At 71.0% G+C, this 15765-nt stretch overlaps 1 protein-coding gene across 1 annotated transcript in view; it reads left to right on the forward strand.

Annotated features, from left to right (window-relative positions):
* The window catches only part of ERBB3 (erb-b2 receptor tyrosine kinase 3), a 21049-nt gene extending 5310 nt beyond the window's left edge, over positions 1-15739 (forward strand). The window contains 34 exon segments of the mRNA XM_055792392.1: positions 9-46; positions 48-75; positions 175-293; positions 1159-1245; positions 1247-1301; positions 1380-1493; positions 1573-1693; positions 1774-1847; positions 1934-1986; positions 1988-2025; positions 4048-4181; positions 4184-4247; positions 5834-5966; positions 6568-6654; positions 6762-6866; positions 6868-6917; positions 7015-7068; positions 8776-8917; positions 9438-9557; positions 9627-9740; positions 9811-9918; positions 9920-9946; positions 9948-9998; positions 10067-10222; positions 10709-10784; positions 10879-11025; positions 11710-11807; positions 11892-12050; positions 12716-12787; positions 13032-13220; positions 13222-13297; positions 14437-14753; positions 14755-14841; positions 14843-15739. Coding sequence (XP_055648367.1) covers positions 9-46; positions 48-75; positions 175-293; positions 1159-1245; positions 1247-1301; positions 1380-1493; positions 1573-1693; positions 1774-1847; positions 1934-1986; positions 1988-2025; positions 4048-4181; positions 4184-4247; positions 5834-5966; positions 6568-6654; positions 6762-6866; positions 6868-6917; positions 7015-7068; positions 8776-8917; positions 9438-9557; positions 9627-9740; positions 9811-9918; positions 9920-9946; positions 9948-9998; positions 10067-10222; positions 10709-10784; positions 10879-11025; positions 11710-11807; positions 11892-12050; positions 12716-12787; positions 13032-13220; positions 13222-13297; positions 14437-14753; positions 14755-14841; positions 14843-14971 — 3422 coding nt within the window. The 3' untranslated portion in view covers positions 14972-15739.
* The last annotated feature ends 26 nt before the right edge of the window (positions 15740-15765 follow it).

A 15765-nucleotide genomic window follows, 5' to 3' on the forward strand; every position in this document is an offset into this window, starting at 1 on the left:
CCCCGCAGGCGCCCCGTGCCACGAGAGCTGCGGTGGGCACTGCTGGGGGGCCTGGCCCTGAGGACTGCCAGAAATGTGGGTACCGGGGGGCTGGGGGGGACCCGGGGGGAGGTGTGTGTGTGGTCCTAGGGGTGGGGGGTCCCGTCCCCCCCCCTCACCATTGCCTCCCCGCAGTGACGAAGACCATCTGTGCCCCCCAGTGCAACGGGCGCTGCTTCGGGCGGGCGCCCAACGAGTGCTGCCACGAGGAGTGCGCGGGGGGCTGCACCGGCCCCCTCCAGACACACTGCTTCGTACGTGCCCACCCCCCCCACCACCTTGGCTGCCCCGGGGGGGGCTCATCCCTGCACCCCCAGGGCGGGCGGGGGGCCATGCTGAGCCCTGTGTCCGTCTGTGCAGCCCCCTCGTCTGTCGTCGTCCCCCCCCCCCCCCCGGGCACTGTCCTGCCTGTGTCCATCCCTGGGGAGGGAGTTTGGCTGTGTCCCCCCAGGGTGGGCTCCGGGGGGGCGGGGGGGGGTCCTGCCCCCTGTGGGATGTCTGTGTGTCTGTCCATCCATCTATGGGTCCGTCTGCCCCCCCCCCCCCCCGCCCACCCCCACGGGAGGGATCCCCCCCCTGGGGTGGGTGTAGGGCAATGCTCGTAGCATGGGGTGAGGGACATCCGTGTGTCCCCACATCCGTGTGTCCCCACGTCTGTCCACCCGTGTCACTGAGCGCCCGCCCACCCCCTCGCCTACCCACCCTACCCACCCACCCACCCATCTGTGTGTCCATCTGCGCCCCCGCCCCCCCCCCGAGGAGGGATCCCCCCCCGGGATGGGTGCAGGGCAATGCTCTTAGTGTGGGGTGAGGGACACCTGTGCATCCCTGTGTCCATGTGTCCCCATGTCCGTGTGTCCCCATGTCTGCCTGTCCATGTCACCGCACTCTCACCCCACCCACCCATCTGTCCATCTGCCCCTCCCCCCCCCCCCCCCCCGCCCCCCCCCCCATGGGAGGTCTCTCCCCCCCCCCCCCCCGGGATGGATGCAGGGCAATGCTCTTGGCATGGGGTGAGGGACGTCTGTGCCATCCCCATGTCTGTCCATCCATGTCCACTGCGCCCCCCCAACCCCCCCACTCGCCCCCCCACCCACTCGCCCCCCGTCCCTCCCGCAGGCCTGCCGGCACTTCAACGACAGCGGGGCGTGCGTCCCCCTGTGCCCCCAGCCCCTCATCTACAACAAACTGACCTTCCAGCTGGAGCCCCAACCCCGACACCAAGTACCAGTACGGGGGCATCTGTGTCCGGAGCTGCCCGCGTGAGCTGGGGCGCTGGCAGGGGGGCAATGGGGGGGGTGGGGGGTGGGGCAGGGCTAATGGTGAGGGTCTCCCTGCAGACAACTTCGTGGTGGACCAGAGCTCCTGTGTCCGCGCCTGCCCCAATGACAAGATGGAGGTGGAGAAGAATGGGCTGAAGATGTGCGAGCCCTGCTCAGGGCTGTGTCCCAAGGGTAGGGGCTGGGGGGCTGGGGGCGGGGGGGGGGTCTCAGGGGGGGCAGGATGAGCCCCCTCACCATCCCCATCCCACAGCCTGCGAGGGCACCGGCGCCGGCAGCAAGTACCAGACCGTGGACTCCAGCAACATCGACACCTTTGTGAACTGCACCAAGATTTTGGGCAACCTGGACTTCCTCATCACTGGCCTGGAGGGGTGAGGGGGTGGCGGGGGGTGGCCCCCCCCGTGCTGGGGTGCAGCCCCCCCAACAGCAGCTGACTGCTCCGGCTCCGCAGGGATCCCTGGCGCAACATCTCGGCGCTGGACCCTGAGAAGCTGAACGTCTTCCGGACAGTGCGGGAGATCACGGGTGAGCAGCAGGGCTGGGGGACACCGGAACACCCCCTCGACCCCCCAGGACCCCCCCCGGGACCCCCTGACCCCCACTCCCCCCAGGGTACCTGAACATCCAGTCCTGGCCCAAGCACATGCATAACTTCAGCGTCTTGCTCCAACCTCGTCACCATCGGGGGACGGAGCCTGTACAAGTGAGTCCCTGTTCCCGCAGCCCCTGGCCCAGCAGCTCACAACCCCCTTCCACGTGTACTGTGTCCCCCCGTTGTCCCTGTGTCCCTCTGTCATCCCCGTCCCATCATCCTGTCCCTGCATCCACCCATCATCCCCTGTCCCTGTGTCCCCCCATCATCCCCATCCCTGCATCCCCCCATCCCTGCATCCCCATCATCCCCTGTCCCTATGACCCCCCATCCTGTGTCCCCTTGTCCCCGTCCCATCATCCTCTGTCCCTGTGTCCCAACTTTGTCCTCCATTTCTATGTCCCCTGTCCCCTGTGTCCCCATCCCCCCATTGTTGCTCTGTCCCTGCGTCCCTCCATTGTCCCCTGTCCGTCTTGTCCCCTGTCCCTGTGTTCCCTGTTGCTGCATCCCCTTGTCGTCCTCTGTCCTCACATTCCCTGTGTCCCCCTATTGTCTCCTGTCCTGGTGTCCCCGACCCTCCCATCGTCCCCTATCCCTGCACCCCCTGTCCCCGCATCCCTGCCTTGTCGCCTGTCCCTGCATTCCCCACCTCGTCCCCTGTCCCTATGTCCCCGCCATCGTCCGCTGTCCCACACTTGTGTCCCCTGTCCCTGCATCCCTCCATCATCCCCCTATCCCTGCATCCCTCTACTATCCCCTATCCCTGCATCCCTTGTCCTTGCATCCCTGCCTTGTCCCCTGTCCCTGCGTCCCCCCACCATCCCCATTGCCCCCGTGTCCTGCACCTGCATCCCCTATCCCTGCATTCCTTGTCCTTGCATCCCCACCTTCTCCCCTGTCCTTGCATCCCTCTGTTGTCCCCTGTCTCTTTGTCCCTGCCTTGACCCCTATCGCTGCATCCCCCCGTCGTCCCCAGTCCCTGCATCCCCTGTCCCTACCTCCCCCCACCATCCCCATTGCCCTGTGTCCTGCACCTGCGTCCCCAGTCCCTGCATCCCCTGTTCCCTACCTCCCCCCACCATCCCCATTGCCCTGTGTCCTGCACCTGCGTCCCCAGTCCCTGCATCCCCCCGTCATCCCCCTGTCCCTGCATCCCCTGTCCCTGCATCCCCCCATCGTCCCCTGTCCCTGCCTCCCCCTACCATCCCCATTGCCCTGTGTCCTGCACCCTGTGTCCCCAGTCCCTGCACCCCCCATCGTCCCCAGTCCCTGCACCCCCCATCATCCCCAGTCCCCGCATCCCCCCGTCGTCCCCAGTCCCCGCATCCCCCCGTCGTCCCCTGTCCCTGCATCCCCTGTCCCTGCCTCCCCCTACCATCCCCATTGCCCTGTGTCCTGCACCTGTGTCCCCTGTCCCTGCACCCCCCATCGTCCCCAGTCCCTGCATCCCCCCGTCGTCCCCAGTCCCCGCATCCCCCCGTCGTCCCCAGTCCCCGCATCCCCCCCGTCATCCCCTGTCCCTGCATCTCCTGTCCCTGCCTCCCCCCACCATCCCCATTGCCGTGTCCTGCACCTGTGTCCCCTGTCCCTGCACCCCCCATCGTCCCCAGTCCCTGCACCCCCCATCGTCCCCAGTCCCTGCACCCCCCATCGTCCCCAGTCCCTGCATCCCCCCGTCGTCCCCCAGTCCCCGCATCCCCCCGTCGTCCCCAGTCCCCGCATCCCCCCGTCATCCCCTGTCCCTGCATCCCCTGTCCCTGCCTCCCCCCACCATCCCCATTGCCCTGTGTCCTGCACCTGTGTCCCCTGTCCCTGCACCCCCCATCGTCCCCAGTCCCTGCATCCCCCCATCGTCCCCAGTCCCCACATCCCCCCGTCGTCCCCAGTCCCCACATCCCCCCGTCGTCCCCAGTCCCCACATCCCCCCGTCATCCCCAGTCCCCGCATCCCCCCCGTCGTCCCCCTGTCCCCGCATCCCCTGTCCCCTGCTCCCCCTACCATCCCCATTGCCCTGTGTCCTGCACCTGTGTCCCCTGTCCCTGCATCCCCCCACCGTCCCCAATCCCTGCATCCCCCCGTCGTCCCCCGCCCCCCCCCCGTTGCCCCCCTGCCCCCGGTGACACCGGCCGGCAGCCGGGGCTTCTCGCTGCTGATCATGAAGACGGAGCACGTGCGCTGGCTGGGGCTGCGCTCGCTGCGCGAGGTGAGCGCGGGCCGCGTGTACATCACGGCCAACCGGCGGCTGTGCTACCTGCACTCGCTGCGCTGGCCGCGCTGGGCCGCCGCCGCGCCGACCTGGACATCCGCGACAACCGGCCCGCGCAGCAAGTGCCGTGAGTGGGGGGCGGGACTTGGGGGGGGGGGAGGGACTGGGGGGCTGCGGGGGGAGGCGGGGCCACGGGGGGGGGGGGGTGCCGTAAGGGGGGGGGGGGGCTGCGGGGCGGGGGGGGGCGGTCAGCGAGGGGACCTGACTGGGGGGGCTGGGGGGGGGGCGGGGCCGTGAGGGGGGTCTGAGGGGCGGGGGGTGACTGGGGGGGCGTGACTGGGGGGGCTGGGGGGGGCGGGGCCGTGAGGGGGGGTCTGCGGGGCGGGGGGTGACTGGGGGGGCGTGACTGGGGGGGCTGGGGGGGGCGGGGCCGTGAGGGGGGGGTCTGCGGGGCGGGGGGTGACTGGGGGGGCGTGACTGGGGGGGCTGGGGGGGGCGGGGCCGTGAGGGGGGGTCTGCGGGGCGGGGGGTGACTGGGGGGGCGTGACTGGGGGGGCTGGGGGGGCGGGGCCGTGAGGGGGGTCTGAGGGGCGGGGGGGGTGACTGGGGGGGCGTGACTGGGGGGGCGGGGCCGTGAGGGGGGGTCTGCGGGGCGGGGGGGTGACTGGGGGGGGCTGGGGGGGCGGGGCCGTGAGGGGGGGTCTGCGGGGCGGGGGGTGACTGGGGGGGCGTGACTGGGGGGGCTGGGGGGGGCGGGGCCGTGAGGGGGGGTCTGCGGGGCGGGGGGGGTGACTGGGGGGGCTGGGGGGGCGGGGCCGTGAGGGGGGGTCTGCGGGGCGGGGGGGTGACTGGGGGGGCGTGACTGGGGGGGGCTGGGGGGGGCGGGGCCGTGAGGGGGGGTCTGCGGGGCGGGGGGGTGACTGGGGGGGCTGGGGGGGCTGGGGGGGCGGGGCCGTGAGGGGGGGTCTGCGGGGCGGGGGGTGACTGGGGGGGCGTGACTGGGGGGGCTGGGGGGGGCGGGGCCGTGAGGGGGGGTCTGCGGGGCGGGGGGGTGACTGGGGGGGCTGGGGGGGCTGGGGGGGCGGGGCCGTGAGGGGGGGTCTGCGGGGCGGGGGGTGACTGGGGGGGCTGGGGGGGCGGGGCCGTGAGGGGGGGTCTGCGGGGCGGGGGGGTGACTGGGGGGGCTGGGGGGGCGGGGCCGTGAGGGGGGGTCTGCGGGGCGGGGGGGTGGACTGGGGGGGCTGGGGGGGCTGGGGGGGCGGGGCCGTGAGGGGGGGTCTGCGGGGCGGGGGGGTGACTGGGGGGGCTGGGGGGGCGGGGGCCGTGAGGGGGGGTCTGCGGGGCGGGGGGGTGACTGGGGGGGCTGGGGGGGCGGGGCCGTGAGGGGGGGTCTGCGGGGCGGGGGGGGGCGTGACTGGGGGCGTGGAGTGAGGGAGGGGTTGCGGGGCTGTGAGTGGGGGGGTCACGGGGGGGGGCCCGTGAGTAGAGGGGGCGGAGGTGGCCGGGGCTGTGAGGAGGGGGGACTGGGGGGGGGGGGGGGGCGGGGCCGTGAGTGAGGGGGGCTGTGGGGCTGTGAGTGGTGGGGGGCGTGACTGGGGGGATGTTGCAGGTGGGGGGGACACGTGAGTGGGGCAAGGGGGGCTGCGGGGCAGGGACCCTGAGCGGGGCTGGGGGCTGCGGCCCCGGCCCCGCGCCCACCCGCGCCCCGCAGAGCAAGAGGGGGAGGTGTGCGACCCCCCTGTGCTCGGCCGAGGGGTGCTGGGGGCCGGGCCCCGCGCAGTGCCTGTCCTGCCGCCACTACCGCCGCCGCGGCGTCTGCGTGCCCGCCTGCCGCCTCGCGCAGGGGGTAGGGGGGGGCGGGGGGGGGGGCACCGGGGGGGGCGGGGGGGGGACACGGGACTGACCCCGGGGGGGGCACGGGACTGACCCCCGTGTGGGGCGGGGGGGGGGGGGGAGGGGGGGGCACAAGACTGACCCGGGGGGGGGGGGCGCGGGCGCGGGGGGGCACGGGACTGACCCCTGGGTGGGGCGGCGGGGGGCGTACGGGACTGACCTCGTGGGGGGGGCAGGGGACTGACCCCGGGGGGGCAGCTCCGGGGGGAGCGGCTCCAAGGTGGGCACAGGGTGCGGGACTGACCCCGGGGGGGCACCGCGGGGAGCTCAGCCCCAGGGTGGGCACGGGGAGTGGGACTGAGCCCGGGTGGGCACTGCGGGGTGGGCATGGGGAGGGGATGGGGCGTCGTGGGGGGGCACCCCAGGGTGGGCACGGGGGAGCGGGACTGACAATGTGGGGGGCACCCCAGGGTGGGCACTGCAAGGTGGGCACAGGGAGTGGGACTGACCCCGGGTGGGCACTGGGACGGGCTGTACCCTGCTGGGGGGGGTCTCTGGCGTGGCCGGGGGGGGGGGGGGATGGGCTGGTGACCCTGCCCCGTCCCCGCAGGGAGACGCGGGAGTTCGCCCAGGGGGGCGAGTGCTTCGAGTGCCACCCCGAGTGCGCGCTCATCGAGGGCAACGTCACCTGCAACGGCTCGGTACGGCACGGCGGGGGGCTGGGGGGCGGCGGCGGCGGTGACTCCGTCCCCGCGGGTCCTCACCCCCCATCCCCCCCCTCCCTCCCCCCCCCCCCCCCCCCCCGCAGGGTGCCGACACCTGCACCCGCTGTGCCCACTACCGGGACGGGCCCCACTGCGTGGAGCGCTGCCCCGACGGCGTCCTGGGCGAGCGCGGCCCCATCTACAAGTACCCCCGATGCCAACCGCGAGTGCCGGCCCTGCCACGAGAACTGCACCCGTGGGTGCGCCGGCGCGGGGGGGGGCGGGACACGGTGGCCAGACGGAGAGGGGACCCCCCCCGGCACCCGCTCACCCCCCCCCCCCCCTCCATCTCCATAGGTGCCAGGGGCCGCTGCTGCGGGACTGCCTGGGGGAGACCCTGCCGGTCTCCAGGTACCGTGGGGTGGGGGCTGCGGGGGTGCCGGGGGGCTGCTGGGCCTGCCCGTGCCCTGGGGTGCTGTGCCATGCCCTGGGGTGCTGTGCCATGCTGGGGCTGTGCCGTGCTGTGCCATGCCCTGGGGTGCTGTGCCATGCCCTGGGGTGCCGTGCCATGCTGGGCTGTGCCGTGCTGTGCCATGCCATGCCGTGCCATGACCCTGTGCTCTGTGCCATACCGTGCCCTGGAGTGCCATGCCCTGGGGTGCTGTGCCATGCCCTGGGGTGCTGTGCCATGCTGTGCCATGCCCTGGGGTGCTGTGCCATGCCATGCTGTGCCATGCTGTGCCATGCTGTGCCATGCCAGGCTGTGCCATGCCCTGGGGTGCTGTGCCATGCCCTGGGGTGCCGTGCCATGCTGGGCTGTGCCGTGCTGTGCCATGCCATGCCGTGCCATGACCCTGTGCTCTGTGCCATACCGTGCCCTGGAGTGCCATGCCCTGGGGTGCTGTGCCATGCCATGCCATGCTGTGCCATGCTGTGCCATGCCCTGGGGTGCTGTGCCATGCCCTGGGGTGCCGTGCCATGCTGGGCTGTGCCGTGCTGTGCCGTGCCATGCCGTGCCATGACCCCTGTGCTCTGTGCCATACCGTGCCCTGGAGTGCCATGCCCTGGGGTGCTGTGCCATGCCCTGGGGTGCTGTGCCATGCTGTGCCATGCCCTGGGGTGCTGTGCCGTGCCATGCTGTGCCATGCTGTGCCATGCTGTGCCATGCCATGCTGTGCCATGCCCAGGCTGTGCCATGTCCTGGGGTGCTGTGCCATGCCCTGGGGGTGCCGTGCCATGCTGGGCTGTGCTGTGCCATGCCATGCTGTGCCATGACCCCCGTGCTCTGTGCCATACCGTGCCCTGGAGTGCCATGCCCTGGGATGCTGTGCCATGCCATGCCACGCTGTGCCATGCTGTGCCATGCCCTGGGGTGCTGTGCCTGCCATGCCATGCTGTGCCATGCTGTGCTGTGCCATGCCAGGCTGTGCCATGCCCTGGGGTGTTGTGCCATGCGCTGGGGTGCCTGCCATGCCATGCTGTGCCATGCCCTGGGGTTCTGTGCCATGCCAGGCTGTGCCATGCCCTGGGGTGCTGTGCCATGCTAGGCTGTGCCATGTGCTGGGGTGCCTGCCATGCCATGCTGTGCCATGCCCTGGGGTTCTGTGTCATGCCAGGCTGTGCCATGCCATGCTGTGCCATGCCCTGGGGTTCTGTGCCATGCCAGGCTGTGCCATGCCATGCTGTGCCATGCCCTGGGGTTCTGTGTCATGCCAGGCTGTGCCATGCCATGCTGTGCCATGCCCTGGGGTTCTGTGCCATGCCAGGCTCCACCATGCCATGCCGTGCTACAGCCTGGTGTGCTGTGCCATACCGTGCCATGCCCTGGGGTGCCAGGGCATGCTGTGCTTGCACCGTGCCGTGCCGTGCCACCCTGCTCTGCGGCCTTTCCCTGCCCACGTGGGCACTGGGGGACCCCCTGCCCTGGCCATGCCACCCCCTGCTGCGTGCACCCCTTGGTGCCAATCCCTGCCCTGCCCGTGCCGCCCCTGCCAGCCCCGGGGTTCGTGGTTTGTGCCACCCCCGTGGCGGGTAGTGCCGTGGGAAGCGCGTGGGGAGCGGTGATGTGCCAGGACCTGCTGGCACAGGGAGCTCAGCCCGGCTGCCTCCCGTGCCCAGGAAAACGCCAACGGTGGTCGCAGTGATGGTGGTCGGGGGGCTCTTCCTCTCCTGCTCCTGCGTCCTCCTCGCCCTGCTCTACTGGCGTGGCAAGAAGATCCAGAAGAAGCGGGCGATGCGGCGCTACCTGGAGCGTGGGGAGGTGAGCAGGGCACCCCTGGGGGGAGCCAGGCTGGAGCTGGGGGAGCCCTGGGGCCGTGGGGAGGGGGTTCGGCAGGCGGGAGGGGTGTGGGATCTGTCCCTGTCCCCATTCCAGCCCCAGCCCTGTCCCTCCCCATCCTCTCCAGCCCTGTCCTCATCCCCCCCAGCCCTGTCTCTCCCCATTCCCGTCATCCCCATCCCGCTCCCTCCCCATCCCCGTTGTCCCCATCCCTGTCTCTCCCCATTCCCATCATCCCCATCCCCGTCCCTCTCCAGCCCTGTCCCCATCGTCCCCATCCCCGTCGTCCCCATCCCCCATCCCTCTCCAGCCCTGTCCCCATCCGCATCGTCCCCGTTCCCATCCCCATCATCCCCATTCCCATCCCTCTTCGTCCCCATCCCCAGCTCTCCCCATCCACATCTGCATTGTCCCGGTCCCCATCTGTCCCCATCCCTCCCTGCTCCTGTCCCCATCCCGCTCCATCCCCGCCCCTGTCCCATCCCTCTCTCCCACCGGGCAGAGCCTGGAGCCGCTGGATCCCAGTGAAAAAGCCAACAAGGTGCTGGCCCGCATCTTCAAGGAGACGGAGCTGAAGCGGCTGAAGGTGCTGGGCTCCGGCGTCTTTGGGACTGTGCACAAGGTGAGGGGGGGTCTGTGCGGGGGGCTCGGCCAGGGCCGGGCACGGTGCCCACCTGTCCCATCCCCCCAGGGCATCTGGATCCCCGACGGGGACTCCATCAAGATCCCGGTGAGCATCAAGGTGATCCAGGACTGGAGCGGGCAGCAGTCCTTCCACGCCGTCACCGGACGTAAGTCTTGCGGGGTGGGCGTGGGGTGGGCCAGGTCCTGCTCCCCGGGGGTCCACGGCTGACGCTGCCCCCCCCCCCTCCCAGCACATGCTGGCCATTGGCAGCCTGGACCATGCCTACATCGTGCGGCTGCTGGGCATCTGCCCCGGCCCCCAGCTCCAGCTGGTGACGCAGCTGCTGCCGCTGGGCTCCCCTCCTCGACTACGTCCGCAAGAACCAGCGACAGCATCAGCCCCCAGCTCCTGCTCAACTGGTGCGTCCAGGTGGCCAAGGTGAGTCCCCAGGGCAGGGCGGGGGTCCCCGAGGTGCCCCCCACCCCTGCTGACGTCCCCCTCCCCAGGGCATGTACTACCTGGAGGAGCACCGCATGGTGCACCGCAACCTGGCTGCCCGCAACGTGCTGCTCAAGTCCCCCAGCCAGGCGCAGGTGGCCGACTTCGGCATCGCCGACCTCCTCTACCCCGACGACAAGAAGTATTTCTACAACGAGGTCAAGGTGGGCGCCTGCCGGGGACCCCCGTGCCCCCCCCTGTGCCATGGGGCACCCCCATCCCTGCCCCACACCCTGGTACCCCCCAGCATCCCCTTCTCTCCGTGTCCCCAGTATCCCCCAGTACCCCCAGCATCCCCTCCTCTCCGTGTCCCCAGTACCCCCAGCATCCCCTCCTCTCCGTGTCCCCAGTACTCCCTCCCCAGTACCCCCCAGCATCCCCTCCTCTCCATGTCCCCAGTACCCCCAGTACTCCCAGCATCCCCTCCTCTCCGTATCCCCAATACCCCCAGCATCCCCTGCTCTCCGTGTCCCCAGTATCCCCCGGTACCCCCAGCATCCCCTCCTCTCCATGTCCCCAGTACCCCCACCGCCTGGGGATGTCCCATCCCCTCCATGCCCCCTGCCCCGTGGGGTGTCCCCCCCCCCCCCCCGCCTCCCCATGTCCCCCCACCCATCCGTGTGTTCCCCCCACCCCACCTCTCCTCGCAGACACCCATCAAGTGGATGGCACTGGAGAGCATCCACTTCGGCAAGTACACGCACCAGAGCGATGTCTGGAGCTATGGTGAGTGCCGGCCCCCTGGGACCCCCGGGACCCCCCCCCCCCTCCCCCCCCTCCCCCTCCGGCCTTGCAGGGCTCATGGGGACTGTCCCCACAGGGGTGACGCTCTGGGAGATGATGACGTTCGGGGCTGAGCCCTACGCCGGGATCCGGCTGGCCGAGGTGCCCGACCTGCTGGAGAAGGGCGAGCGGCTCTCGCAGCCCCAGATCTGCACCATCGACGTCTACATGGTGATGGTGAAGTGTGAGTGCGGGGCCAGCGCCGCGGCACGCCCCATCCCGCTCCTGTCCCCAGTACTGTCCCCATCCCTGGGGCAGGGTCTTGCTCCTGTCCCCAGCCCTGGGCAGAGTCCTGCTCCTGTCCCCACCCATGTCCCCATCCCTGGGGCAGGGTCCTGGTCCTCTCCCCACCCATGTCCCCATCCCTGGGGCAGGGACCTGGTCCTGTCCCCATCCCTGGGGCAGAGTCCTGGTCCTGTCCGAGTCCTTGTCCCCATCCCCCTAGCACTGTCCCGGTAGTGTCCCCATCCTTGGGGCAGGGTCCCGGTCCTGTCCCCATTCCCAGGCAGGGTCCTGTCTGTGTTCCTATCCCCAGGGCAGGGTTCTGCTTCTGTCCCCATCCCTGTCCCCATCCCTGGGCAGGGTCCTGGTCCCAGTCATGTCCCCATCCTTGGGGCAGGGTCATGGTCCTGTCCCAATCTTTGTCCCCATCCCTCTAGCACTGTCCCAGTAGTGTCCCCATCCCCAGGGCAGGGTCCTGGTCCCAGTCATGTCCCCATCACTGGAGTGGGGTCCCGGCCGTGTCCCCATCCCTGGGCAGGGTCCTGCTTCTGTCCCCATCCCCATCCCCCTCCCTGGGGCAGGGTCCCGGCTGTGTCCCCCTCCCTGGGGCAGGGTCCCAGCTCTTATCCCCCGCCACCCCCCGTAGGCTGGATGATCGATGAGAACATCCGTCCCACCTTCAAGGAGCTGGCGAACGAGTTCACCCGCATGGCCCGCGACCCCCCGCGATACCTGGTGATCAAGGTGAGCCCCCCCCCCCCACACCCCCCGGCCCACCCTCCTCCCTCCGGCCACCCCGCAGCCCCTGACGTGGTGTCCCCACAGCAGGAGAGTGGGACCACGCCGTCTGCCGAGCCCCCCACCCTCAGTGACAAGGAGCTGGATGACATGGAGACACTGGAGCTGGAGGAGGAGGAGGAGCTGGACGCCTCCTTCGGCCTCACCACTGGGCTCTACCCTCAGCAGCCGCGGGGCAGCTGTGCCCGGGTGAGACACCTCTGTCCCCCCTGCCCTGGGTCTGGGGGCTCTGGGGCTGTGTCTTGAGCATGGCATGGGGTGGGGGGGTGGGCACAGGGGTCCTGGGATGTGGCATGGGGCAGGATGGGGCCATAGGGGTCCTGAGACAGGGCATGGGGTGGGGCAGGGGGCACAGGGGTCCTGAGACAGGGCATGGGGAGGGGGGGTGGGCATGGGGGTCCTGGGACAGGGCACAGGGCAGGGTGGGGGGGCACGGGGGTCCTGGGACATGGCATGGGGCAGGGAGGGGGCACAGGGGTCCTGGGACGGGGCATGGGACAGGGAGGGGGGCACAGGGGTCCTGGTGTGGGGGGCACAGGGGTCCTGGGACGTGGCATGGGGCAGGGAAGGGGGCATGGGGGTCCTGGTGTGGGGGGCACGGGGGTCCTGGGACATGGCACGGGGCAGGGAGGGGGGCACGGGGGTCCTGGGATGTAGCACAAGATCTCCCAACCCTCCCATGGGGGGTGGGATGTGGGGCCAACCCCCACGACCCCCCTGCTCCCCAGTGCCACATCATCCCCTCCAAGCCCTGCCGGGACCCACACCCCATTCCCACAGCGGAGTGGGGGGGGGGTGTCCCAGCTCCTGCATCCCCCCCTCAGTGTCACACACACCCCCCCGCCCCCCCACAGAGCCCCAGCCTGCTCAGCCCCCCCGCTGGCTACATCCCCATGAACCAGCCTGGCCTCGGCACTGGCCGCCAGGTAGGGGAGGGGGCGGGGGGGGCGAGGGGATGGGGGCTTTGGGGGGGCAAAGGGGTGACCGTGGGATGCTGGGGCAGTGGGAGGTGAAGCTGTGGCTGGGGTGGGGGCAAAGGGGTGACTGTGGGCTGCCGGGGTGGTGGGAGGTGGAGCGGTGGCCATGAGGGGGGGCTGGGGTCCGCAGGGGTGCCCCCCCCTCGGGGCTGGGGTCCGCAGGGGTGCCCCCCCTCAGCCGTGTGTCCCCCAGGGTGGGGGGTACCGGCCGCCGCGGCGCAGCCGTCAGGAGTCCCTGGGACGGACGGTGTCGGAGTCGTCGGAGGGCCGGGGTACGGCCTCGGAGCTGGACCTGGCTGAGGGGGGGTCTCTGGCTGGGAGCCTCTGCCGCAGCCTGCGCTCGCGGGGGGACAGCGCCTACCTGTCCCAGCGGGAGAGCTTCCCCCCCCCCGCCCCCCAGCTCCGAGGGCTCCGAGGAGGATGCCAACGGCTACGTCACCCCCAACTGCGCCGGACGGGGTGAGGGGCACAGCCTTGGGGAGGGGGTCCCATCCAGACAGGTCTTTAGGGGGTGGGGGTCCCATCGATGCAGAATAGGGGGGTCCCCTGCTGTGGGATTGGGTCTGGGGGCTCCCCCCACCATCAGGGAGCCCGTCCTCGAGGGGTGGTAGGTCCTGTGTCTCCAGTATCCCTCAGTACCCCCAGCATCCCCTCCCCTCCGTGTCCCCAGTACCCCTCCTGGTACTCCCAGTCCCCTCCTCTCCGTGTCCTGAATGTCCCCAGCATCCCCTCTCCATGCCCCCAGTATCCCCCAGTACCTCCAGCATCCCCTCCTCTCCGTGTCCTGAATACCCCCAGCATCCCCTCTCCATGCCCCCAGTATCCCCCAGTACCTCCAGCATCCCCTCCTCTCCGTGTCCTGAATACCCCCAGCATCCCCTTTCCATGCCCCCAGTATCCCCCAGTACCTCCAGCATCCCCTCCTCTCCGTGTCCTGAATACCCCCAGCATCCCCTTTCCATGCCCCCAGTATCCCCCAGTACCTCCAGCATCCCCTCCTCTCCGTGTCCTGAATGCCCCCAGCATCCCCTCTCCATGCCCCCAGTATCCCCCAGTATCTCCAGCATCCCCTCCTCTCCGTGTCCTGAATGCCCCCAGCATCCCCTCTCCATGCCCCCAGTATCCCCCAGTACCTCCAGCATCCCCTCCTCTCCGTGTCCTGAATGCCCCCAGCATCCCCTCTCCATGCCCCCAGTATCCCCCAGTATCTCCAGCATCCCCTCCTCTCCGTGTCCTGAATGCCCCCAGCATCCCCTCTCCATGCAGGGTTTGGGGTTAAAGGGGGGGGGGGGCTCATCCTTGTAGTGCTGGGGGGCTCCTGTGTCCGTGGGGTGGGGGCAGGCCGGCCCCGGGGGCTGGAGGGGACCCCCCCCCAGTATTAGGGGCCAGGGGACCTATGGACCCATTTGTGCAGGGTTGGGGTTCAGGCTGGGGGAGGGGATCATCTTTTAGGGGATGAGGGTTGTGGGGTGGGATGAACCCACCCATGACCCAAATGAGGACCCCCCCCCCCCCCCCCCCAAAGTCAGGACAGGCCCTGGGGGCAGGGAGAGGGAGGCCAGGGGGGGTCCAGCTGGTGTCTCACCCCCTCCCCACAGAGCCAGACCCTGCCGGGGGCTCGGTGCTGGAGCCAGAGGAGGAGTACGAGTACATGAACCGCCGGCCGGGGGGTCCCCCGGGAGCCCCCCCACCCCGGCCGGCCTCGCTGGAGGAGCTGGGCTACGAGTACATGGAGGTGGGCTCAGAGCCGGGAGCCCCCCCGGGCGCCCCCCCGGCTCGGGGGCAGGAGGAGGAGGACTACGAGTACATGAACAAGCAGCCGCGGCTGAGCCGCTCGCTGGGCAGCGTGGTGGGGGGGCCAGGACCCCGACAGGAGGGTGGCCCCCCCCGGCACGATGGCTACACTGACATGCGCCCCGGGGGAGGCCCCCCCGGCCCCCGAGGAGGAACAGGGCTACGAGGAGATGGAGGCGGTGCTGGCCCCCCGCTGCCCCGGCTGCCGTGGCCCCCCCCGGCCCCCCCACCCCCTGCATGAAGCCCCTGCGGAGCCTGGAGGCTTCAGACTGCGCGTTCGACAACCCCGACTACTGGCACAGCCGCCTCTTCGCCAAGGCGGACGCCCAGCGGACGTAGGGGACCCCCCCGGCCCCCCCCATCCCGCTGCCTTCCCGGCCCCCCCGCGGCTGTTTACACTGGATATGAAGGATCCTCGCCCCCCGCCCCCCCCGCCCAGGGGTACGAGCCGCAGCGTGGGCAGGGGGCCTGGGGGGCTGCAGCCCCTTGGGGTGCACCCGCTCTCTGCCAGCCTTTCCTGGGGTGTGGGGGCGGTGAGGCTGATCCTCAGCTGGGGAGGGGGCAGGGGGGCTCCGGGCCCCTGGGTCCCCCTCCTGCTGTGCTCAGTGGGTGCCCCCCAGCCGCTCCCCCTGGCTGCAGGTGCTCCCCCCTCCCCGTCTGGGGCTGGGGGTCCCCGTCTGGTGCTGCCTGGGGGTGCAGGCAGACGAGGCCAGGCGGGGAGTTCTGGGTACGAAGGACCCCAGACTCATTTTCAGGTTTCCCCGTTCCCTGCTGGAGCCCAAGTGAAGGTTTGGGGGTGCCCCCTCCCCCTCCCCAGGCACTTCAGAACGTGTCCCCTGGGCGGGGGGTGGTGGTGCCTGTTACGACTTGGGGGTCCCGAGCCACAGTGGGGGGGGGGCTGTCTGCGCAGCTTCCCCCTGCCCAGCCCTACGGTGAGACCCTGGAGAATCCCCTTTCCATGATGTTATCCCTGGGTTTGCATGGGACGGGGGGGGGGGGCCCATCGGGGTCCCCCCCCTGGCTCGTGGTATCGCCCCGGTGCCCCCGGGTGCAGCGGGGTGCATGGGGCAGGTTTGTAAATGCTGAATAAAGACAAAGAGAATTTGATCAGAATTGGTGCTGCTGCATGGGGA

This window comes from Falco peregrinus, chromosome 19, assembly GCF_023634155.1.
Source record: "Falco peregrinus isolate bFalPer1 chromosome 19, bFalPer1.pri, whole genome shotgun sequence".
Classification (NCBI taxonomy): domain Eukaryota; kingdom Metazoa; phylum Chordata; class Aves; order Falconiformes; family Falconidae; genus Falco; species Falco peregrinus.